At 40.1% G+C, this 26,037-nt stretch overlaps 1 protein-coding gene and 1 long non-coding RNA gene across 2 annotated transcripts; both read right to left on the minus strand.

The window, feature by feature from the left end:
* Nucleotides 1-12,079: 12,079 nt before the first annotated feature.
* Nucleotides 12,080-16,265, minus strand: LOC311432490. Its single transcript, XR_014690080.1, has 4 exons — nucleotides 15,974-16,265; nucleotides 14,857-14,931; nucleotides 12,656-12,953; nucleotides 12,080-12,347 (listed from the first exon to the last, which is right to left on the minus strand). It is a non-coding gene; the product is annotated as an uncharacterized lncRNA (long non-coding RNA).
* Nucleotides 16,266-19,061: 2,796 nt separating this feature from the next.
* Nucleotides 19,062-23,030, minus strand: LOC311432728 (uncharacterized protein). The gene is made up of 2 exons (XM_084511208.1): nucleotides 22,389-23,030; nucleotides 19,062-20,022 (listed from the first exon to the last, which is right to left on the minus strand). Exons 1-2 carry the CDS (start codon nucleotides 22,723-22,725, stop codon nucleotides 19,874-19,876), a joined length of 486 nt encoding a protein of 161 aa, XP_084367334.1. The 5' UTR covers nucleotides 22,726-23,030; the 3' UTR covers nucleotides 19,062-19,873.
* Nucleotides 23,031-26,037: the final 3,007 nt, after the last annotated feature.

Here is a 26,037-nt window from a genome sequence, read left to right on the forward strand (position 1 = left end):
AAGAGCTTGACTTCTTTGCACACTCCCTTCAGGTATTTATGTCTATTGGTAAGATCCCCCCAATACTTTTCTTTTTAGGCTAAATAGTCCCATCTCTCTCAGCCTTTCCTCACAGGAAAGGTACTCCAGTCCCTTCATCATCTCTATGACCCTATGTTGGACTCTCCAAGATGTCCATGTATATGCTGTAATGGGGAGCCTGGAACTGGACCTGGCACCACAGGTGGGGCCTCACCAGTGCTGAGTAGAAGGGAATGATCACCTCCCTCAACCTGTTAGCAATACTCTTTTAATGCTGCCCAGCATACTATGAACCTTCTTTGTGGAAAGGGCACATTGCTGTCTCATGTTCAAACTGGGTGTCCACCAGAACACCCAGCTATTTTTCTGCAAAGTTGATTTCTAGCTGGTTGGGCCCCAGTGTGTGGTGGTGCCTGGCACTGTTTCTCCCCTGTTGCAGGATTCTGTACTTCTCCTTAATAAATTTTATAAGGTTCCTCTCAACCCATTTCTCCAGTCTCTCCAGGCCCCTCTTAATGGCAGCACAACTTTCTCATGCACCACTCACTCCTTGCAGTTTTGTGTCATTAGCAAACTTGCTAAGGGTATGCTCTGTCCCATCATTCAGATCTTTAATGAAGATGCTGAACAGGACTGGAACCAGTATTGATCCCTGGGGTATGCTGCTAGTTACTGGACTTCAACTAGACTTTGAACCACTGATCACTGTCCTCTGGACCCAGTAGTCCAGCCAGTTTTCAATCCACCTCAATATCTGCTCATCCAGTCCATACTTCATGAGCATCATCAGATTCTCCTTGAGGGTCTTAAGGGAGACAGTATCAAAAGTCTTACCAAAGACAACACAGACAATATCTGCTGCTGCCCCCTCCTCTATCAAGCCAATCATTTAATAGTAGAAGTTCATCAAATTGGTCAAGCATGAGTTCCCCTTGGTGAATCTATACTGACTGCTTCTGGTAACTTGTTTTTTGTGTGCCTAGAGATGGTTTCCAGGATTAGGTGCTCCATCACCTTCACAAGGTTCAAGGTGAGGCTGATCGACTGGTAGTTCCCTGGGTTGTTCTTGCTCTTTTCTTAAGATAGGAGTTACATTTGCTTTCTTCCAGTGCTCAGGCACTTCTAGTCATCACAATCAGTCAATGGATACTGAGAATAGCCTTTCAATGACATGTCAGCTCCCTCAGCACTCCTGAACGCATATTGTCAGGGTCCCAGGACTTGTGTGTCTTGTGCTTGCTGAAGTGTTTCCTAATGTCATCCTCTGTCATAAAGGGTACATCTTTCTCACTCCAGATTTCCCTCTGGGACCTGGGATTCCTGAAGACCAGCCTTGCTAGTAAAGACTGAGGCAAAGGAGGGATACTGTACCTCAGCCTTTTGCATGTCCTGTGTCACCAGGGCCTCTGACTCATTCAGCAAATGGTCCACATTTTCCCTATTTTTCCTTTTGTCATTTCTGGACTTAAAGAAGACCTTTTTTGTTGTCTTTGACGTCACCTGCCAGATTCAATTCCATTAGGGCTTTGACTTTCCTAACTACATGTCTGCATGCTCAGTCAGTGTCTTTGTATTCATCCCAGGTTAACTGTCCTTGCTTCCACTTTCTGTATGCTTCCTTTTTGTATTTTTTTTTCTTTTTTTTTTTTTTTTTCCTAGAAGCTCCTTGTTTATCCATACAGGCCTCCGGTTGTCTTTGCCTGCCTTCCTACTCACCGGAATGGACTTGGATGGGTAATCTTTGAATATGAATCCATCTTTCCTGAACCCCTCTTCCCTCCAGGGCCTTATCCCATTCATGGGACTCTACCAAGTAGATTGTTGAACAAGCCAAAGTCTACTCTCTTGAAGTGCAGGGTTATGTTCTTGCCTTCTACCCTACTGTTAGGCTGCTAAAGTCCACCATCTCATGGTCACTGCAGGCAATACCTGTAAGGGGACGGGGAGTGTGGGTACACAGACAGTCTGCAGTGGGTCTTTACGTGCTGGCACTCCGTGATACATCACTGAGCAGCAGTGGTCAGAGCACTGAGCTCAGCATTTGTATGCTGGCCACATCTGTGTGATGGACAGTTGGTACATCCATGGTGTTGACTGCTAGTACAATTAAGCTGGGGAAAAACTGGAGGAAGATGAGAGAAGAAAGGCCTGAAACTGAGCTGGGTTATTTAAATTGATGCTACACCTAAGCACCACAATATAAATGGTGTATCCTACAGATAGCTGCATCTTTTTTTTTTTTTTTTTCCCCTTTATTTAATGATTTTCCTTGGAGGGGAAGGGGCAAATATTTATTTTATCAGAAGGCTATTAAAGAAGGTGTTGTTCTTGCTCTTTTAATCCTATTCAGTGTCCTTTGAATGCATGCAAGGCAAGGGTTGGTTCTTTACTTTTTATTTTTATTTTTATTTTTATTCAAAACACTGTGGTACTAGAACAGTGAAGTACCTGATATGAGAAGGGGACCAACCTGTCTAATGCACTTAAGACTTACACTGAAAAAAGGCTACCATGAAATCCATCTTGTGTCATGGGTTTTGCTTTCTTTTACAATACTAATAGATATTCTTTCTTAGAGGAGAGTTTGTGATTTCCCATGAAGTATTGTTGATTTCCACCCAAATATTCATTAACTATTATCCTTCAGTATATCTATTGGACTATAAATCATGCGGCACTTCAAGTGGAAAAACATGAATATTCACTTAAACCTCTGAAATCTGTAATGTCTTCAGACAAATTTGTGGCATTAAATACCAAACACAGACACACACACACAAAGTTTATATGTATAAATCAGATTTTCCAGATTAAAATCTGCCCATATAATATTGATGGTGAGCAAAACTAAGCAAGGAGATGTACAGAAGCAATATGTTGTTTTGTACAGTTTTCAAACATCTGCTGGTCTTCTATTAGCCGGAATACACTGAAAACTCTGTACACAATGGCTTTCCATCAGCAAGTGCCTTAAAGAAGTCTGCAATCCCAAAGTACTAGCTTCAAACAACTCCCAGAATAATTTGTTCTGTTCTCTGAGCACAGACTCCTCATGCTAATTTAGGACTTCTCCTCTTTAGCTTTAGCCTCTAGATTCCCTTCTTACCCTATTTCTCTCTTCCCCCTTGCTTTCTTTGTTCTCAGCTCTCACCTGGGGACATGCCTCTCTGTATATATTAGTATAATCTCTTATCTCCCAAAAGGCTTGTCCTTTTCATATGCTAAACATTTCTGTTGCAGTTTACCCTCTCTTCTTCTACTTGTATTCCAGTTCAGCTCCTGTGCTATCTGCATTTGTGTGGGCTACCTGCACACCAGGAAAGGCAGTGCAGGGACTTTAAGCAAACAACAAGTAATTTAGCATAAGCAAATGAAGTAATTATCCTGCAGTGAATGTATAGTTAGCAGAGATTTAGACTACTAAGAGAGTTTTGGCCTTGATTCATTTAAACTAGAAACAAAGGCTTCTCATTGGTTGGATGAATCTCACCTGTGTATCTAACTTCAGTTATAAGGCCCATGGTTACAGTGACAATTGAAAGGAAAAAGCCCTGGTCAACCTCCAGGACTATTACATGAAATATGCTTCACAAATCATCCCTTACATACTACCCATCAGAAAATGAACAAGTTATCTGCAGAATGGAAATCAGACACTATTTGATCAAATATGACAGATATGACCATGTTTTATCCAATATCCAAACACACAACCCTTAGCAAATTAATCCCTAGTAGATAAGCAAGATTTTATTTAAAAAACTACAGATATCAGAACTTTTGAGCAGGTTGACTGTGTGTGTGTGAGGAGACAGTTTTTATTTATTTATTTATTTTTAATTATCACTTTCTAAGAAAGCATTATATTTTTGAACTAAAAGTAATTAGGCTCTTAGGGAAAAACAACAACAAACAAACGAACAACAACAACAACAAAAAAAACTTCCATCTGAACCCAACAATTTACATTTTCAAGGCACACAATCTTCATCTGCTTCAGTGGCTGAAAGCATTCTTGGGCAAACAAGGAAGCATTGTGCAATTCTTTAAGTACAGGTAGCTTTGCTGGATAACCCTGTAATTAAGCCATTTCAAATAACTACAACCAAGCCACTACAAACTTATCACATAAATGTTTTAACAGATCAAATAGATCCATAAAGACCAAAGTCTTTCTTCCCACTTTAAAGAGGCTATAATTTTACCAGATCAAGGAGTATGTGATGAAGTTTTATGCTCCACCTCTGCGCTGGAACACAAAAGCAGCTGGCAACTTTTCCTTGCCACCCTAACACATGGTTTTTGTGATATAACTTGGGTTTTGTTTTGTGCACAGCTCAATCCGTCACTACATCAGCAACAAAAAAGGGGAAAAAAAACATACAACACTAACATGCAGCAAACACAGAAAGCCTTTAGATGATAAACAAAGGATACACAATTTTCCCATGCCACTATTAAATTCTCTAGTAACACAAAAGGGCCTTTGCTGATGATCAGTGGCTGTATATGTCACTGAAAGTAATTTTTTAGTTGTTTCTTCACAACTTGAAATAACCTGATGACAGCGACAACTACAGAGTCACAGTGCTTCAAAAAGCCAGGAAGCATTTATACAACACAATCTTTTACACTTTAAAAACGATGAAGGAAATAGAAATATCAAAATGAAAATTTGAAGATCATAACATTATGTGAGGTAACATAATGAGACAGCTATTCACTCTGCAGTGTTAGCATTATTGTTTTTATCTATCCTAAAGAAATTATATGGGAGAAAGATACATATTGATAAAGATGAAGCTTTGTGTGCAGTATAGATTCAGTACAAAAAAGACAACTATTTTTCTATCTAATTATGTTCTTCTACCTAATGATATTGTTTCTTAAGACAGCTATATTCAATCTTATTTTTTTTGTGTACTGATGACCGTATAGCATGGATCACACCAGTCTGTAACGTGATTATCAGGAAAAAAGAAAGCCTGGTTTTCTTACCAGAAAAAATGGTGACCAGATGATGTTACAAATAGATGTGTATTTGTTCATTTATAAGTCTTGCCCATAATTGAATGGTCAGGTGTAAACACTGAGAGTTGCCTAACCATTCTCCTTGAAATTATATCATTTTGCCAAAGTTTATTTTGATTTCTGCTTGGATTGATGCCCTTTGTTTGTTATTTTATTTTCCTGTATCAGAATAAAGTATAAAAACAACACGAAAGATCTCTGAGCCATCACTTTTGGAGAAACATGCATTTCTTTCTAAGTATCCAATCAAACGCTTACAAAAGTGCTCCTAACTACTCCTTTGATAGTACTCATTTATTCAGATAGGAAGTGTGTGAGAGAACAGGCCAATTGAAACTCTCATTCAAGTATGACCTGTTGGCAGGAATGAGAGTTTCTAGCAGCAATATCTGGCTCATTTCTGGCATCCTTCCTTGCAGCAAGGGTGTGCATCTCCACACCATTCTCAGCTCAGTGTCCTGGCAAGCTATCCCTGGTTGCTGAGCTACAGCAGGAGGTGCAAAGTCCAGGAGAACATGCCAGGCCTGCATTGTGTTTCTGGAAATAGGTTTTCAGAGAAAAGCAATGCTGCCCAAGGAAGAGCATGGCCAGCCAGCAATGCATTGCATACCTGCCAGAAATGCAGCACTATATTTTCTGAAATTCGGTAAAGTTACAGCAAGGCTGGAACTCACTTCTGAATGTCATTTGACACTAAAGTCTCCTTTGACAGTTTGTTGGAGTAAACCACAATTCCATTCTTCTGACAAACACAAATTTTGGAATGTGTTTTCTATGCCTTCCTATTTTTTTTTTTGGGGGGGGGGGGGGGGGGGGGGGGAAGGGGGGAGAGATATATACACACACATCTTAATACCTATGCAAAAGAGGAAGAAAATAGATAGACAGGATGAAACCTGCTTGATGTGAGTTTAGCAGGGAGGATGTACCTCCCTGTAAATATTTGTCAAGCTGAGTAGTTCCGAGGCATTTGCTTGTGTTAGAAAGAAAGCAGGGTAGGCATTGTAACAAAATAAACTACAATTTGAGCAGTTGTTATTGTGGTGGAAAAGCACAATTTGATTTAAAGACATAATCCGTCTAAACAGCTGATCCTGGAAGCAGTGGTTGTTTCCCACTGTAGCCTCGTAACAAAGTGTCAGGCAGTGACTTCAGTTTCACACGCATTTATGTACATAAAGATCTGTGGGTACAGAGACTTGATTGACCGAAAACTCTCCGCCCTGTGATTTGTGCATGAAACCATTAGTGAAGCACTGCTATTGTTTACAAGGACCACAGCTACAACTGCCAGCTGGTTTCATTAATGGTAGGTTTCATTAATGGTAGGAACATGATTAGAATAGAAACACTGTAAAAGCCAGTCTTAAAGAAAAGAAACAACATTGCTTAGACATTGATCAAATCACAGTGTATCAATGTGTTATGCTGCACTGAAATTTAGATAAAAGATAAACATATTAATTGACTCTTTTCAGTACTGGAATAACAACTGATTGTCAACACATCCATCTTGGAAAATATAGAATATTTATTTTCTGTCTGTGCCCTGTACTGTGATGAACATTGCAACATAAATAGGCAAATCATTCTACATTTATGCCTTAACAAGCATTTCCATACAATTTGATTTAAAGAGAATGAGTCAGAGAGAACACTGATAAATAAGCATCATAACGAGAAAAAAGAAAAAAAACTTTTTGCACAAGTAAAATGTGGAACAAGTTAATTATTGCAGGACAAAGCTGAAGTGATGTAGAAGTAGAGTATGGAAATTATTTTTCTTCTGCATAAATCTGTTTGGTTACAAACAATCCCTCCCTTTTGTAAATCTCATTTATAATCCAGCAGCTAGGCCATTGCAAGACAGCACTGGAAATTGCTAGCATAAGGTGCATTTTCAAGTATCTCCTTGTTCGCTCCACAACAAGGAGACCAGAGCCCAGAAGACTAATCCAGAAGGGTCTGTAGGAATCTCAGGCTACATCTATGTTATCAAATAACATCGCACACTAATACTGATTCAGCAGGTTAAAGCACTTGGTACTGAGGCTTCTGCTTATACATTGAAGATGGTCAGGGTGGTTTCAGGTGACCTCAGTAAAGATTTAGCCTGGTTGCTTGACCTGAATGTACCCTTTCCTGTGATTAGTTGCTATTCAAAGGGCTGCTCTCTAGTTGAAGCTTCCTATCGCCATTAAGGGCGATGAGCACGTTTGATGAACACAGAGAGCAGGGCTTTGGATTGAGTTTCCTCCTAAACAAATCCAGTCTGTTGGTACCAAAACTGGTCTGAGAACTGCATCAGTATGCAGTAAGTGGGGATGACTGGGACATTCACTTCAAAATGCTCCAGAGCAAAATGTCGACGTAGATAATGCTCCTATGACTGTGCCACTGTTGCCCAATGTAGGAACTCTATGACCCAGCAACTTGTCTAAGGAATGAAAGATCTGGTATCTACTATAAACCATTTTCTTCTGCCTGACACAGCAAGAAATTATCTCTATATGAATATTGCACAGAATCATAGAACCATAGAATACTTTGGGTTGGAAGGGACCTAAAAGATCATCTAGTTCCAACCCCCCTATCATGGGCATGGTCACCTACCACTAGACCAAGTTGCTCAGGACCCCATCCAACCTGATCTTGAACACTTCCAGGAATGGGGCATCCACAACTTTTCTGAGCAACCGGTTCCAGTGCTTCACTACCCTCATAGAAGGGAATTTCTTCCTTATATCTAATTTAAATCTAACCTCTTCTAGTTTAAAGCCATTTCCCCTTGTCCTATCCCTACACTCCCTAAAAAAGAGTCCCTCCTCAGCTTTTCTGTAGGCCCCCATTGGGTACTAGAAGGCTGCTTTAAGGTCTCCTCAGGGCCTTCTCTTCTCCAGGCTGAACAAATCCAACTTCATAGGAGAGGTGCTCCAGCCCTCTGATCATCCCTTTGATCCTCCTCTGAACTCATGGAAAGATTCATGTCCTTCTTGTGGTGGGGGTCCCAGAGTTGAATACAGTACTTTATATGGGGCCTCACAAAAACAGAGTAGGGGGAGAGAATCACCTCCCATGGCCTGCTGGTCACACTTCTTCTGATGCTAACTAGGATACAATTGGCTTCCTGAGCTGCAAATGTACATCGCCAGTTCACGTCCAATTTTTCAACCATCGTACCCACTTCTCCTCAGGGCTGCTCTCAATCCATTCTCATCCTGTTTCTGTTTGGAATAGCACTTACTGAGGTGCAAGACCTTGCACTTGGCCTTGTTGAACTTCATGATGTTCACAGGGGCCCAAGCCTGTCCAGGTCCCTCTGTATGGCATCCCCTCCCTGCAGCATCGACCACACTACCCACCTTGTTGTCAGCAAACTTGCTGAGGGTGCACTCAAAGTCCATGTCGCTGACAAAGATGACAGATGCCACTCATCACTGGTCTCCACCTGGAGACTGGTTCTTCAAGGGATTCTTGCCACATTTCATTAAATTTAGAGTGGCTACATGGTGATTTAATATTTTTCTAGTTGCCTCCAGCAACAGCTACCATATTTATCTGTGGCTTCTGCATAGAAAGACAGGTTCATTGCAGTAAAGCAGAATGGAGATGGGTTTAATACTATAAAATAAACAAGTGACAAATTGTTGATATCATTTAAGTCAAGGTCATATCTACCCCAGGCTGTGAAACTCAAATGCACATGGAAAACAGGGTTTGTTTTTCTGGATCAACTTGTCAGTCTATAGCTGTGCAGGAACTGGTAAACAACTTACTAGGGAAGCACAGAAAACTTTTGATGACATTGTAGGTGCAGAATCTGGAGTAACTGATAGCATCATATGAAGAATGAAGAGAATATTAAAAGCAGTTTAAATCAAGGCAGAAGGCACTTATCAAAAGTGGTTAGCTTAAATGTAGGTGATGGTCATGTGAATATGAGTTGTTGTAAACAATTTTCAAGCCAATTTTTTTTTTTTTTAAAGTAATATTATACTGACCACATCTTTGAGTTTATATATATATATATACACATATATATATCACTTTACATATATATATAATCCTTACAATTATTCACATTTATGGAAGGAACTTAATCTTGTTCATGTTCTGAAATAAAAACTCAATTTCTCAAAGCAGTATTTCTAATTAGTTTTTCTTTTAGATTTTAATGACACTCCCATTTCCTTTCCAGGCAAACACAGGAAAGAAAAAAGCTATGAGAGAGAATGAGTAGAGAAAACACATATTTCAGCAACTTCTTCAAAATGCTAGAATTTCTAGCTGAAGAAAATTTCTGAAAAAAAGGGAAGAGAAGAGAAATACATTTAAAAGTATTGCTTCTACCTATACACCCATCAGAAGAAGTACAAATATCTGATTTACATTGACTTGATTTTCAGTCTCTATTTTGGTAATGCAACCTGTTTTAAAAAGGAAGCTGAGCTTCATAAAACTGCTCATGAGGTTTCCTACTTCACTGGAATTACTATCATCACTATTACTGAATATTGTTCTGTGGCTACAAGGCAGTTTCCTCTCACTGTCCAAACATGTTTTACCAACATGATTTAATTTGTTCTCATCAAAATTGCTATGACAATAAGGATTCTCAAAGAACAACAATTGCGAAATTTCTCTCTACAATAACTCAGGTATGGACAAGCTTGAACATAACTACAATAGAAAAAGAGAGATGTTGAGCAATTAAAGATGACTCCCGCCACATGAGACATTCAGTAAAACTATTTTGCCAAAATAGGAAAGACTCTTTAGTTTACTTTCCTGGAAATTAATATTAAAGTGCCCCCTGAGGCAACTGGACCAACATAGTAGTCAGAAAAATTATATTTGAAATGAAGATTAAACTATACTCATTTTGAAGAGTTTAGTTTTTCCTTAATCTATTACAGGACACCCGACTATAAATGTGATTGGTGAATGCCTGGAAGCAGGAGTTCAGAAGCTGAGGCGTGGATCTTTAGCTTGCTTAGCTACATGTCATCAACATAATCTGTTTCTTGTGAAAGCTCTTTGTTCTTCCATTGAATCTTCTTTTTCCACCATCCTATTTCTTCTACTCACCTTGATGAGTGAGACAAACGAACATACAGTCCATGGGATCAGAATAGACATAGTTCAGTATAAATTCCCCTGACACACACACAGCATGGACACTGGGTCCTCAGCATTAATGTGCTTGTGCTACACATCTGTTCCTATTCTTCACTGTGCTATGCAGATGGAGCTGCTGTATCACAATTTTTTCATTGCACTTTATATCATCTGCCCTCCCAAATGCTTTATGATGTTCATGGAAAATAATAAGATTGTAGTATAGTAGTTAACAGAGGAGAAGCAAAGACTAGAAATAAAAGAAACATTAGGTAGAACAACCCCTGGGGCTAAGTAATAACCCTTGAGGTTCCACAGAAAAGTGAACCAAGATGGACTGCACAGACTTTGCTCCAATCTAAGATACAAACGGAGGCAGGAGCAAGTTGGCAGTACTTCTCTTAAGTTTTATGCCCTTTCAGGCCTGCAGCATTCATCTCTTGGGCTAACTGCCAAAGCATCTGCGTCAGTCAATAAGAACAGGAGGATAAAGTACCAGGAGCAACTTCACCTGGTGCAGACCACAGATCCCACAGCAGATCTGACAGGTGTCAGTTCTGCTGTCAGCTGTGAAGAAAGGCCTTTTTGCAAGGACAAAATAATGTGGGTTGGGTTTGCTCTCAGATTACTGGAACCTCACCAGCTTCATGGACTTAGTGGGAAATAATGTTCAGTTTTACAGCTGCCAGTCCCCTTTTCACAGTCACACGCCCATCTTAAACAGCAAAACCACAAGCTGTTCTGTGGCATGAACATATAATTTATAGATCATCTGTACTTTACTTAGGGTAATTATGCATTCACAACAAGCTATGATTTTAGGCATACCACATCATTCTCATATATTAAATAAAGTAATTTTTCTTTGCCTTTTGCAGATGTGCACAGAAGGTTTATTCTATTAATATTTATTTTAATATAAGCCAGCTGAGGACTACAGCAAAATTGTAGTTTATTCCATAAATTCAAGAAAAGCACATAGTCCAGCTCATCTTTAGTATAAGGAAACACACCTATGCATCCTTTCAAATACAAATAATATTTTACAGCCACTAAATCTCACTTATTCAAAAATAAATAAATAAATAATAATAAAAATACGTTTGCTATAAGATTCTATTCTATTTGCTTCATGCCAATGTAGCCTTTATTTAAACCTGAGGAACCATAATATATTTTACTTTGTGTTTATAACAACACTATGTGGATATATTTCATGCGTGAATATATCTTCATGCATGAAGTCTAAACTCTACTGTATTCACAATAGTTCACAAAACTTAATTAAGTGATTTATCTCCTCATTTCCTCCTTTACATGACTGTTTAAGGTAAATAACTCCTTAAAATTACTCCACAGTGACAGTGCTACTTTGGTACAACACAATGATCATTATTTGTTCATCTCTATATTACGTCTATCCCTACCTGCTTCATCCAGACTGGAAAAAATACTGAGGAATAAGTATTTAAAGCATGATTCTAAAATTCACAATTATCTATTCAGGAGAATAAAAATACCACTGTTAGTATTGACAAACTCTGCTTTCCAATGGTCTCAGTAAATGATTAATCCAAAATCAGCAGATAAAAACTATTCATATGGTGTAATTCTATAAACAATTTTAAATAAAGAAAATGTGATAGAACAGCAAAAGGGTTGAATGTTTGTAAATATATTTACACTTGTTGAAAAACTGGTTGAAATAGCATTGCTTTTAGTTTGCCTGTTCATGTTGAAACTTCACTTTATTGTTCTTAGATCTATTAAATCTCCTTTTGCAAGCATCCCCTCTCATCCCAATACAATCAATATAAACATTAGAATCTGTTTTGGTAGGCACTGAAATTGCTTTTGAAGGTTTCAGTATTTAGATACTAACACTTTTAAAAACAGCTCTCAATTAAAATATACTTACAACTTTTTAATGCCTCTCTTTCTAGTCTAGACAAAAGTCTTACACACACACACAAAATATACATTTATCTTCATAGAATTCTGGAATATAATTCAGAATTAGCACATTAACATATTTTTGGCAATTTTTTCATGTAATGTTTCTACTATAATCACAGCCACCCATTTCTTCTGATATGTAGTAGATCACAGAGGATATTGCTGTTTCACTAATGGATAATTTTAATAGTCCTTTGGGCTGAAGAAAGATAGCAGAAACCCTAAAAAAAACAAAACAAACAAACAAAAAAAAACAACCACTGATTTGAAGAATAAACAAAGATTAAAAAAATACTGAATAATATTCTACAAATGTTAATAGAGTCCTATTACTCTTAAATGCCCAAATAGCTAGGAGATTTTTTTTTTGACATTTTATAAAGTTCTCATTCACGGGACCCCAAGGCAACTTATAAAACTCAAACATCATGTCATCTACCATCATTGAAGCATAGCTATTTCTGATTTCCAGTGAAGAAGCTAAAAAAGTAGTAATGTAATACTGCAAATACTTATTGGCAGAAAATACCTCTATGTGTATTTGAAGGTAGGAAGGAAATGTTGTTGGCTAAATTTTATCCCTCTAACTAGAATGCTTCTTTTAATTCGTATAAAATTATCCTGAACTGTCAAGGACAATGTCTCCAGCTATTACATCTGTGACTCAAAATAGGATGGTGTGGTGTGTCCCGATCAGTTATGTTATTTTCTATAACTCAAAGTATTCCTTGTAGCTCTCACATCTGTGCAGAAGTACACCAGCACTTGTGACATATGACTGATAATACGTGCACGTCTTCAGAAAGTCTATCAGAGCCTAATGAAAACTGGATAAAAGAAACACCACATCATGTTAGAATGAACAGTGGATGATTATTAACAAACAGAAATGAATTGGATCATTAGCATTATTAAGCTATATATCCAAATGACATTTTATATCATAATTCTTAGTATACTCATACTGCGTGTAGACTACCAACAGGAAAATGTAAGATAGACAGGAAATTGTTCAAAGGACAGAGGTCAAACTATGAAAGGAAACACCCTACAAAGCAAAGAGCCACACTGATCACTAAGGGCACAAAGACAACAGCTCCTGTGGTGGGGAGCAGTGCCCCACTGTGGTTGACACTGCTGCTGACACTGCTTGGTTGCACTGGTCCCAGTGAACACTTTGTCCAGTCCAGCCCTCACCATGGGCTCATTTTTTCTGGGGAATGGGAAGGGAAAGCCTCCTTTTCTCCTCTTCCTGTCAGGGAGATATGCAGGGAAGCAGCCTGAGCATATTTCAGGCAGGAGCTCTTCAGTGAGCTCTGCTCTCTACTTGGTGTCTGGGAAGTAGCCGCAGGTTTGGGGACCACTTTTAAGTGTCCCTTAGCTGACAGGAGAGAGAAAAGGTGGCTTGAATCTTACAGAGCTCACTCTGTCTGTTCCCTGTGCACAGGCCAACAGGAGTACCTGAGGGGCCAGAGTAACTCTACTTCCCCTCCATTAAACCCCAGGATTTAAGGCATCATCTTTCTGGGAGCTTGTAGTGGGTTTACGTGGCAAAGTTTTGGTAGTGTGGGGACTGCAGGAGTGGCTTCTGTGAGAAGAATTCAGAAGCTGACCCCTGTTAAATAAGGGCCAATTTTAACCAGCTCCAAAGAGACACACTGCTGCCTAGAGCCAAGCCAGTAAGTGATGTTGTTTGCACCTCTGAGAGCATATCTAAGAAAAGGAAAAAAATGCTGTTCAGCAGAAACCAGGTGAGTGAGGAGTTCAAAACAGCCCTGCAGACCCCAAGGTAAGCAAAGGAAGGGCAGGAGGTGCTCCAGACACAGAGCTGAAGTTCCTCTGGGGCCTGTGGAGAGGCTCCTGGTGGAGCAGGCTGTCCCCCTGCAGCCCATGGGTCCCACATGGAGCAGATCTCCACGCTGCAGCCTGTGGAGGAGCCCCCAGTGGAGCAGGTGCATATGGCCTGGAGGATGCTGCGGCCTGTGGAGAGCCCCCGGGCCTGAGCTGCATCCCATGGAGAGGAGCCCATGCAGGAGCAGGGGATCATGGGGCAGGGGGTAAAGCTGCCACCTAGTGACTCGGATGTACCTTTTGACCCAGGCCCTATTAGCCTTGAAAAGGAGATGGATATGCTTTTCTTCGATCAAGGAAGAACGGGATACATAAGGCCTGAAGGCCGAGTTGCTTGACAACTTAAAGCAAGACATATTGTTCAAAAGGAATGGAAAATGGAGACTTGTTAAGTCATGGAACTTAAAGGATTGTTTGTTACCTTTTCTGATTGTATAGGCATACTTTGATTTAGTATGTAAAAGCAATGTTCTATATATTTAGAATATTTGATGTTCGTTTGTGCGTGTTGGTGGAGCATAGACTCCCCGCATACCCAGCGCTGTTTATTTGCCTTTTATACCTTTAATAAATATTACTAAATTCAGATTGAGTTGAGACTTCATTTATAACATTGCTATGGTTGTTCCTAACAAGCAGCTGCTTCAGAGACTCAAAGCTTCTCTTGTCAGATCAAACACTAACACAATAGTCTGCAACGTGCACAAATGAGTTGGTACCAGTTAGTAGCCTTCTAAATGTATAATGATTTATGTAAGCAATTTCCTATTTGAAGAGAAGCATAAAAAACATATTGGGATATCAATAAAAACACAGCTGTATGATAAAACATGAATGGTCAGGCTCCTCTCACCCCTGGAAAACACAAACAAAACTTACAGAGAAGAGCATGTAATGTTCTTAATCAGTCAGTGCTCCCTCACATGAACCTGGTATAAAATACTTGACAGCCTCCTGGAAGAAGAAAGAATAAGCCTAGTGAGTGTGATCAGACCACAGTTATAAGATCCAAGAAAGTAATTACAACTGTTTATTTCTGTACTGGATCCTTTTCAAGCAGGGTAGGCCCTTATTTTTTTCAAAAAATATTTTTGTCTATTGACAAAGAGATCCATTAGAAAATGTAGCCTGTTTTAGTTGGTTGAGAGAGTATGCAGCACAACATTATGTGTCAGCATCTGAGCCAGTGTCCACTGAAGTTCATGGGCAGCTTCAGCAAGATTCCCTTCCTGAGGCCATTCTTCAACATCTTTCATCTCATTAAGCCTATGCACTTAATGCCACAGTGCAGGACAGCATCTTTGTCCAAGATGGTGTTTCATGCTCCACTATCTGCCTTTCTAAGAGAAAAGGTATCCACAATGAGAGTGTTTTTAAACCAGGGAAGCACAGAAGTGTAATACGGTATAGGCTCTCCCTCTCATGGGGCACTGATTTCAGTTAGGACAAATAGAACTTAAACACCTTACTGCAGTCTAGAAAAAGCTTTGTCTGGTTCTATGGTGTGTTTTGCATCACCCTAACACACAGGATCAGTGACTACAGAATCAGATTCTTGATTACATGATTTTTAAATACAACTTTCAGTATTTCCCAGAACTAAGTACTATTAACTGATGATATAACCTGTGATACCAGTCATTTTTCATAATAACATTATCTTATTTGAATTCATGTATGTCTTTAAAATAGTTTTTGAGCATATAGACAATAATCTCTCAATCCATAAGTGATAGCCTTTCAACCCAGAGAACATTGTAAAATGCTAGTAACTGTCAGTGTCTAATCTCCTCTAACCAGGTTCTCTCAGATATATCATTCACAGAGAATGTAATCAGTGATACCAAGTTTACCCTTTAGAAGAATTTTTTTTCCTATTTGGGAGAGTGGCAAAGTAATATACTGCAATCACTATACAAACACAATACAGCAATCAAAATACATAGCTATACCCTAGCACAAATATGATTCCTGTTACTGGTCTCTATATACTCACCATCATGATGCCAGTCATTCCAATCATCAACAATACATCCCTGGACTGAAGCCTGCTGTTACACTCCCCTACACAGAATGCTTTTTTTTCATTTAGTTTTTATACTGTTTGTTGGGCTGAGCCACATATTTACTGCCCCTATACTCAGGGAGACATTCATATTCTCCTAACCACCTCAAGGAGAAACATTTACACCTGTAGCTGATCCCTTCAATTGTTGATAGCTGTTCACCTGAAACAAAGGTTCCCCTCTGCTCCCCTTTGTATTGGTAAAGTCAGCTTCATTGCAACAGCTGTGGTCAGTTACTCCCTGAGTTATTGTGATGTGATTATTCATGTTCACATCCCCCTTTCCCATGCCCACTGAGTCTTCCTTCACTGTAGGTATTTATTTGGTGAATCACATCACAGCTGTGGAGGTTTAATCAATTAAAGTTATAGATAGCTGATGATGCATTTTCAGGTGATGGGCAGATATAAATTATCTTCCATTCGCTAATTTCTATTTATTAGCTTCTACATCTATTTTGTTTAATCTATTGATGAATTTCCATGTCATATCTTTCAGACGAATCATACAAATGCCACATTTCACTATTTACATGTTTATGCATTTTCAGTTAGAGACTGTAAAAGTATTCAGTGAATGTACTTATAGTAATAGAGCTCAACTGTGGGTTCTTCTGGCACAACAGATTGGTCAGTCAATTATTTTACTTTCTCTATTTTCTTCCTTGTGGTTCCTTTGTTCTAAAGAACAAGAGCACAGAAGAAAATCCTATTAATTATAGCTATGTCAGCCATTCTGCTTCTGGCAGTGGGGAACACAGCTATGACAGGAGGTAAAAAGTAAAAGGAGTGTATTTTTAATAATAATAAAAAAAACACACCACCATGGATTTTCCTCCTGTATTTATTTATTTATTGTTACACTTCTGTGACAAGCAATTTCATATAAAAGTTCTGACCTTTACCTCCAAATATTGTCTATGTAAAAATTCACCTAAATCTGTTGATTTATTGAAGTCAACAGAAAATTATATTACATCTCATCTCGTTGCTAGTTTACTTGACAATAGTTTTCTTCCATTTGCTTGACTTACAATTTGTGAAATGCTGTTGTATGCAAGTCTTAAGTAAGGGTTAGTTATGCATTGTGAGGGATATTTTTGCTTACCATTTATTTTTTTATATGAAGGTTAATTGTTCATGATTTGAAACACATCTTTTTTTCTTTTTTTTTAAAAAAAAAAAAAATCTTCTTTCCCCTTAAATGTATGGCTATACTTGTTGACTGAATTTTCAGTTTGACTTATTTAAACATTATTAGGGAACTTGTATTTAAATCTAGTTTGATGATTTGTAGTTGCATATCAAGTGTGAAATCAATTTTTACTTGCTCTGTTTCTGTGTGTTAATGATGGATGCATCCAATGACAACAGAGAAATCCATCGAAACACAAAAGGCAGCAACAGAAAAATATCATCACTGAATACTTTCACTTCCGTTTGAAAATAAAGCTTTAAAAGTCATATCAGTTCAGTTTACAACAGAATATAGCTATTCCCATAACTAAATAATTAAACATTTTAATTTCACATGGATTTTCTAAGGTCTTGCTTAGTCTAACTTCTACATGTTGCCAAGATATAAGACAGAACTTATTGGAGAAGGACTTGTTTTCTAAGAAAGATTTTCTACAGGTACACAGAAGGAGAGCATCCTGTCCATTAAGGGTATCTGGTCAAGGTGTAATGAGTTAATATCTTTAAAGATTGCTAATGGAAAATTATCATATGGCTTTGGAATACACTGCAAAATGTCTGTCATCTGTTCTAAGGTTGGAATGATCCTCCTTAGAGGTAAGTATTTGTGTGAGTCAGTACAGGTAGGTGGCAGGAACAACCACAGACTAATGTATAAAATGCAAAGAGTAGGTTCATTCTCATTATAAACTGGGGGATGCCCAAAGCAGCACCCAAGTGGAGGCACAAAAGTAGGGATGCAGGAACCACTAAAGAGCATCCATTCTAAGAGATCACAGGCCTGCTGGTTTTGCCTGTTTTTATCAAGGGTTCATGCAGGAGCAGTTTCACCATACTGTGAACTATGGCAGGATCACCATACTGTGATCCCCATTGTGCTTATTTGATCTTCTCTGTACCAAGACCAGGAGCTCAAGCATGTCCAATAGGGTGCATCCAAGTCCACTGAACATTATCTATGCACAGACGTGCTATTTGCCAAACACACAGAGCACAATTTGAGGAGAATCCACAGAGCACCCAGGCTTCAATAAAAGCAATATCTCTCTGGAGTGTATGAATTGGATTTTTGGATAATTGCACATTAGGTAAAAGGATCCACTTTTTCATATAAGATTTTGGTGACCTGGATGGGACAGCCGTAAAGCCTTACCAGGATCAACTTACCACCTGCTGGAAGGGAGACTCTGCTCTCCAGACTCCAGTGCGCACTGACCTTTTGATCGGGGACTCTGAGTATTCTCTCTGAGCCACAGTGGGTAAGCGACACAATGGTGCAATGCTTGTAGGAGATGTTGCTTATCTTGGTTAATTGGTAATCATAAGTACTTGACTGTGACAACTGGAGTATATGGTACGTGTATATATGCGTGCACAGGTAAATTTTGGGAATAGGTATTCTGATGATATGAAATTTTGGTTGAAAATATTCTTTTTAAATAAAGATAGGGGTTTCCAAGGATCTATAATATCCCGTCAGTCCCCTTTGGGTTGTGTTTTAAAACATTGGAATGAGTTTTGAGGGGATCCCCTGACAAAAAGAAAAATAATTGAATATTGTAATCTTTGGTGGCTGATGTACAAACTGGACAAAGAAGAAAAGTAGCCTGAAAACAAGACTTTGATTTATATACAGCTGATTTATTTATTTATTTATTTAGTCGAAGGTTAGGTAAATGGGATGAGGTACCTTATGTGGATGAATTCTTTACTTTGAGTAATGATCATGAGACTCAAAAGAAATGTATATTATTGACTTCAGATTCTAATGTAATGATAATGATGGATGTTGTCGACGGGAGGAAGACACAGACGCTCAATATGAGTGAACAGTGAACTTCAACTTTAATGGATAGCTCAGTCGCCTTTTATCTATTCCGAAACTCGTAAACATTCTTAAACTAAACTTAGGATTGGCTAACACTTTCCCGCGCTATGCAGTTGCTACCGTCCTGCCCCAGGGGGTCTATCCAATCGCCTAAGGGCATCGTGTTCTTGATCCTGATTGGCTCTCAGCCACCTGCGTACGTGCCCAGATCCATGTAAGCTAAGTACGGTACTTTATTAGCTTATTGCCTGCCAATTGCCCCACATTCACATGTCCCACCTCACTTAACCATTCCTCAACAATTCCCCCGTTTTTATTTTGCTCAACAAACACCTTCTGTGTGAGTTGCTCAAGTTTTTTAGTTAGGCAGTTAAAGATTACATATGCAGCAATGATAATCAATATAACTATAAGTAGAAACCGAAGTCCCTCTTTAACTAACTGAACAGAACGAGCTCTGTCCAGACTGATTAGCCCAGGTGACCCATATATTCTGCTGAGGGTCAATTTTCCCTAAGATGGCATTACCATGTCCAGCCATTATTATAACTGATAACATAACCAAAGTCCCTTGCTTCATTAATTCAGCCATGGTCGCTGTTATCCTTTCTTGGTGACTTTTCTTCAAGGGCTGGTTTTACATCAGATGTCAAATACATAACATAACACAACTATACAACTTAACCCTAATAACACTACAATTACTGTAAGCACTCAATGGCAACACAATTAATAGTAAGCAACAACTCAATAGTAACACACCCAAACCCAATCACTTGATGGTGGTTAAAGGCTGCTCTTGATAGTCATCGAGGTGCCACAGCCCACGTCACCGTCAGAATAACTATCAGGAACCTCTTCCTGGTCGTCCTCGGCGCGTGCAGACTCCAAAGCTGCTTCAGTCCGCTTTGCAGTGATCCACCGGGCACCCACTTCCGGCACCACTTCAAAATCTCTATAACATTTTATAACATTTTTGCAAGTAACCCTACAACTACATGCAATGATGATTGACACCACAGCAAACAAAATCCTCAGTCCCTCCTTGATCAATCCCAGTAAGCATCTATGCACTGTTTCAAACAAACCAGTGAACCATTGATGGAAAGGATTGATACCATATTGACTCTTTCTCATGTGCTCTTTCAAGAAAGTAATAGATTTGTGCATTGACTCAGTACGATCAAAAAGTTTTAAACAGTACGTTCCCTTAAGTTTCTCCAAGTGGCTACTTCACACAATGACTAATTTCCTATGATTTCAGCCTGTACTATGGCAATAAATGCGCTCTCACTAACACAGTACACAGCACACTTGCACACTCAGATCACACTTGTACACCCAGAGCACACTTGCACACCCAGAGGCCTCTGGCACATCCAACTCTCAATCATACCACAACCTCAATCATACCACAAGAATATAATTTAGAATGATAAGCAAACAAACAAGTATTGCCTCTCATTGTGTTCCTCGTGAAGTGACTTGCAACACTTTGTTTTAAAACCTTACCCTTACATAAATACTTTCAAATAACACAATAAACACAAAACACCTGGACATTTAAGAATAACACATCTTGAACTGTTCTTCGGGGTTGCAATGGGGGAGCTATCCATTCCAATACCACAGTTTCCACTCCCGTCTCCCCCGTTTTTATTTTTTGCTGTGTGATAGCACCCATCAAGTATTGCGGACCACACAGAATAGTAAGATCGAGTGGCCTGTCGGGTATGCATCGATGTGTGACACGCGTTGTAATCAATGATGCAATTTGTTGTAATATTTCTGACTGTTTTTCTGATAATGTTACCTTTGTGGCAGGGTTGGTTCCTTTTAATAATGGCCGAAGGGAATTCAACAGTTCATTTGGAATTCCAACCACTGGCCTAATCCATTGTAAATCTCCTAGCAGTTTTTGAGCATCATTGAGGGTTTTGATGTTCGATTGGATGGTAAGTTTCTGAGGCTGAATAGTGGAATCTGTAATTTTCCACCCCAAGTACTTCCAGGGGCTTGCCTCCTGAATTTTTTCTGGTGCAATTACCAGTCCCGTTTGTTTAAGAGCAGCTGCCAGAGCATTTTTCTGTTGCAGGGAAAATATCTCCTTCTGGGCTAGCAAAATATCGTCCATGTAATGGTAAATTATCGTTTTGGGCCATGCGCGGCGAATTGGTTGAAGTGCCGCATCGACATAGAGCTGACATAAAGCAGGTGAATTACGCATGCCCTGAGGTAATACAGTCCACTCAAATCTCTGACAAGGCCCTTCACAGTTTATGGCAGGGAGTGTAAAAGCAAACCTCTGTTTATCATTTTCATGTAATGCAATTGTAAAAAAGCAGTCTTTAAGATCTACAATTAACAATTTCCACCCTTCTGGTATCATAGCAGGATTAGGTAACCCAGGTTGCAGTGCTCCCATAGCACACATTTGACTATTAACTGCTCGTAAGTCGTGTAGCAAACGGTATTTCCCTGATTTTTTGGGAATCACAAAAACCGGAGTATTCCAAGGGCTTGTTGACAGTCTCAGATGCCCTTGTTGATACTGTTCCTGTACTAATTTATGAGCATGTAAAAGACTTTCCCGTTTTAGTGGCCACTGTTCAACCCACACAGGTTCATCAGTTTTCCATTTAAGTGGGATTGGGAAAGTCCGAGCAATGGCCACACCTAAAAATTTTGATGATTTGTTGTGAGAACCGCTCCCATTTGGGCAAGGATATCTCGCCCTATTAACGCTTGTACTCCCTCAGGCAGTGATAAGATGGATACACTGCAATTTACCACCATATCACCTATTGTCCATTGCAGCACTGGTGATCAACGAGCAAGAATCATACCTCCTACTCCTGATACCGTGGCACTAGACTCAAATGTAGGCCAATGTGACGGCCAATCTTTTGTGCTAATTATCGATACATCAGCACCAGTATCCAACAATGCCTCAATTTGTATTTTCTCATCCTTTAAGCACACAGCGACCTTTTGTCGGGGTCTTTGACGCATACCAAGTGTCAATAGCACCACTTTTCCCGTGGAGCCAAATGCTCCCTGTCCTCGATACTTTCCAGATTCTGGTGCTAACGATTCAGCAAGATGAGGCAATGGGATTAATTGTGCTATTTTTGTGCCCTGCGGCACATGAATTGGAGGGAACATTGCAGAAACCATAACTTGTATTTCCCCAAGGTAGTCCTTATCAATAAGTCCAATTAATATTTGTAATCCATTCACAGTGGCAGACGATCTCCCTATTAATAGAGCTCCCACAGGTTCACCATTAATAATAATTGGTCCAAAAACTCCTGTCCTTACCCTGGTGGGTCTCGAATCCAATAAAGTCACATCGACTACTGTTGCCCAATCCAGGCCGGGGCTCCCTCTGGTGGCTGGTCGGAGAAAGAGGGAGCCGCTGCAGATGGTGCCGGTGCTGTTGCTGCCGTTGTCGCAAAAGCCGCTTTTTGTGTCGTCGCGGGGCGGCTCTTCCCGCTGCTCCGGCCGTTTCCCGACGCACCTCGTCGGCATGCCGAAGTGCTATGAGTATTTGATTGACAGTTCTGGCACCACACTGATTCTGTTTTACACTCCCGTCTGATGTGTCCCGCAATACCACACCGAAAACAACGGCGCTGCGGTGCCGATCCTCGGCCATTAGAACGTCCTCCGGGGGTTTGCAAAGGTGCAAGGGCGGCAGGCACTTTAGACTGCTCGTTCATGTTGTCACCTAATTGTTTTACTGCTTTTACTAACATAGCCTGTGGACCTACAGGTACCTGAGACATTCTTTCCAATCCTTCCTCTATTGTCCAAGTACTCGGCAATGTAGCTAATATACTTCGAGTTGAAGGGTTACAATTTTGGAGTGCACATTGCTTTAATATAGTGCTTTTAAGATAATCGGGAACTCCCGCGGCTTGTATTGCATTTGCTACTCGATCGATAAACAACCCGAATGGTTCCTCCCTACCCTGTAAATTGGATTTAAATGGATTTGTCGAAAATGAATTTGTTCCCGATTCCCCACCCACCCTTTCTCCATTCTCTAATTGTGCGGGTGGGGCTGTCGGTGGCTGTGAAGGTTCTTCTTCCCCTGATACGGGTACAGACGTTTCCCAGCCACCCGAGGTCCCCTGTGGAATTATAACTGTTCTATATGATGGTGGAGAGGGGTAAGACTGTTCCTCAGCTCTTTGTTGAGTAGAGGAAGCAGCAGAAGTCCCCCCATTCTGACTGGATGATCCTAATTGCTCTGTTATGGCAGCAGCTATTTTTTGTTCAGCTTGGTGTGTTGCTAATGCATTAGTTACCGCCCTCCATGGCTTCGTTAATTTTCTCGCCACCTTGTTATCACTAATCACCTCATCAAATAGTTTGTCCCCGAACTTCCTCCACTCTGCTTGTTCAAACACCATATCAGGATTTAAAAAACAACCCTTAGCTACCCCACAAGCTAATAACTCTGGCAATTCCTTTTTACAATATATACACTGTGTGCTTCGCTTTTCTAAAAAGCATTTGAGCAAATCATACGCCGCTTGCCTCTCCATACCTTTATATGCGTCGGTACCGTTGCAGCCTTTGCAAGACCTCGGTGGCGCGTTCCGGCGGGACCCTCTATGGGCTCGTCCCGGGTGCGAGGACTCCCTTTCCGAGCTGCGGGTGCGGGGATTCGAAGTTTTCGTCCCTTTCGCCTTTCAGGCCTCGGGTGCGGGGATTCGACAATTTTTAATCCTTTTCACCTCCTGAGCTGCGTTGCAGGACCGGTCCCCGTATCCCGTCCAACCGTGGCTCGCAGGTTCAACTCCAGCCGAGTCCCTGTTCCCGTTCAGATCTGTCCCTGTTCGGGCGCCATTTGTTGTCAACGGGAGGAAGACACAGACGCTCAATATGAGTGAACAGTGAACTTCAACTTTAATGGATAGCTCAGTCGCCTTTTATCTATTCCGAAACTCGTAAACATTCTTAAACTAAACTTAGGATTGGCTAACACTTTCCCGCGCTATGCAGTTGCTACCGTCCTGCCCCAGGGGGTCTATCCAATCGCCTAAGGGCATCGTGTTCTTGATCCTGATTGGCTCTCAGCCACCTGCGTACGTGCCCAGATCCATGTAAGCTAAGTACGGTACTTTATTAGCTTATTGCCTGCCAATTGCCCCACATTCACATGTCCCACCTCACTTAACCATTCCTCAACAGATGGATGATATAAAGAAGCCTTCACAATGTTGTTCCACATGCGGCATAGGAAAAGATGTGTGAAGCTACAGGATGAAGAAAAGGATGTTTGGATGCTGGTGGCTCCTGATGGAGAGAGTGTTACGAGTGGCTTAGACGAGGGTAATGCAACCTTTAGCCTAGTGTCAGGAAAGACTCAAGCACAACAGCATCCTGTAATCTCAGCCCCTTTTCGTCTGGCAGTAGGGCCAGATGGATCACTATTATATGTAAAAGTACCATTTACAACATCAGACCTAATGAACCGGAGGCAATCTGGAGGGTCCTATTGAGATAATCCTGATAAAATGATCCTTTAGGTTCGTTTTATAAAATGATCCTATTGATCCTTTAGGATGATTATTGAAAATCATAACCCAGATTGGCAGGATATTCAAGTATTGTTTGCTAATTTATTCACTCCAGAAGAAAAGAGAAAGGTTTCTCAGGTTTCTTGACAGGACAAGGGGGAATGAGCTAAAGTTGCGCCAGGGGGGATTTAGGTTGGATATTAGGAAAAACTTCTTTACCGAAAGGATTGCTAGGCATTGGAATGGGCTGCCCATGGAAGTGGTTGAGTTCCCATCCCTGGAGGTTTTAAAAGATGTTTAGATGTAAAGCTTAGTGATATGGTTTAGTGGATGACTGGCTAGTGTTAGGTCAGAGGTTGGACTAGGTGATCTTGGAGGTCTCTTCCAACCTAGACAATTCTGTGATTCTGTTAAGGAAAAAGCAGGAAAAGAGACTAAGAAGCAGAATGCTAGAGATGGTCAGGGGCAATTTATGCCAACACAGGAACCCAACTGGAACCCAAATACAAATGCAGGGAGATTAATGATTAAGCAATATCAGCAGCTAATCTTGCATGTAATTAAGTATGGAATATCTCGACCAAAGAACCTTGCCAAGTTATACCAAGAGGTGCAAGGTAAAACTGAGGATCTGTCTGCTTTTTATGAAAGATCGTGCTAGGTGGCTCGAAATGGACAGATCTGAACCCAAAGGATGAGGCTAATAGCATGACCTCTATCACTTTATTTGTGGGGTAATCAGCACCTGATATTAGAAGAAAGTTCCAGAAGGTAGATGGGATGTCAGGGATTACCTGACAATCAATCTCAATTGATTGAGATTTATATAAAGTATACAACTACAGGGAGGAGATCGTAAAGAAAGAGAATGAACAGAAGAAACTAAGAACAAGGAAACAAAATGCAACAATATTAGCAGCTGCTTATGTAAGGGCTCAAGCACCATTTAGGGATCAAGGCTTGAGGGAGATGGCAGAACAAGGAAGAGGTTGAGGAATAGGAAAGAGATCAGATGTTAGGATCTCCCTGACAAAAAAAACAGCACATCTATTGTAAGTAGAAGGGACACTGGAAAAATGAATATCCAAAAAGACAGTCTAATTAGGTTCCAACTACAATAATGATACCTGGAGACATAATTGCAATTGTAGAAGGGGACTCAGACTGACAGGGACCCAGCTTGACAGTGACCCCAGGCATTGTGCTGGGTCCCAGAAGATGGACAAGAGTGGTCTGGGGCTGGAGGAGGCAGCCATGATCATGTTTCTCTTTAGCTCCCTTCAAGGATTTAAACAACATAAATCACAATTTTTCACACAAAAATCAGAAAACTGACATTAACATAAATAAAATATTTTATAGAAAAAGAAATACATATCAATGTCCCTTGTTTTGGCAGTCCCTTCTGGAAAACTGGTTTGTAGAAAGTCTTTATGTTC

Source organism: Aythya ferina (genome assembly GCF_964211825.1).
Source record: "Aythya ferina genome assembly, chromosome: 2".
NCBI lineage: Eukaryota > Metazoa > Chordata > Aves > Anseriformes > Anatidae > Aythya > Aythya ferina.

Bases quoted from the DNA above. Each gene is read 5' to 3' on its own strand.
- LOC311432728 (XM_084511208.1), bottom strand. From the start codon at position 22,725: ATGGCCGAGGATCGGCACCGCAGCGCCGTTGTTTTCGGTGTGGTATTG. The intron at 20,023-22,388 runs GTAAGGACAGGA...AAAATGTTATAG, and splicing joins TGGATTCGAGACCCACCAGG to AGATTTTGAAGTGGTGCCGG.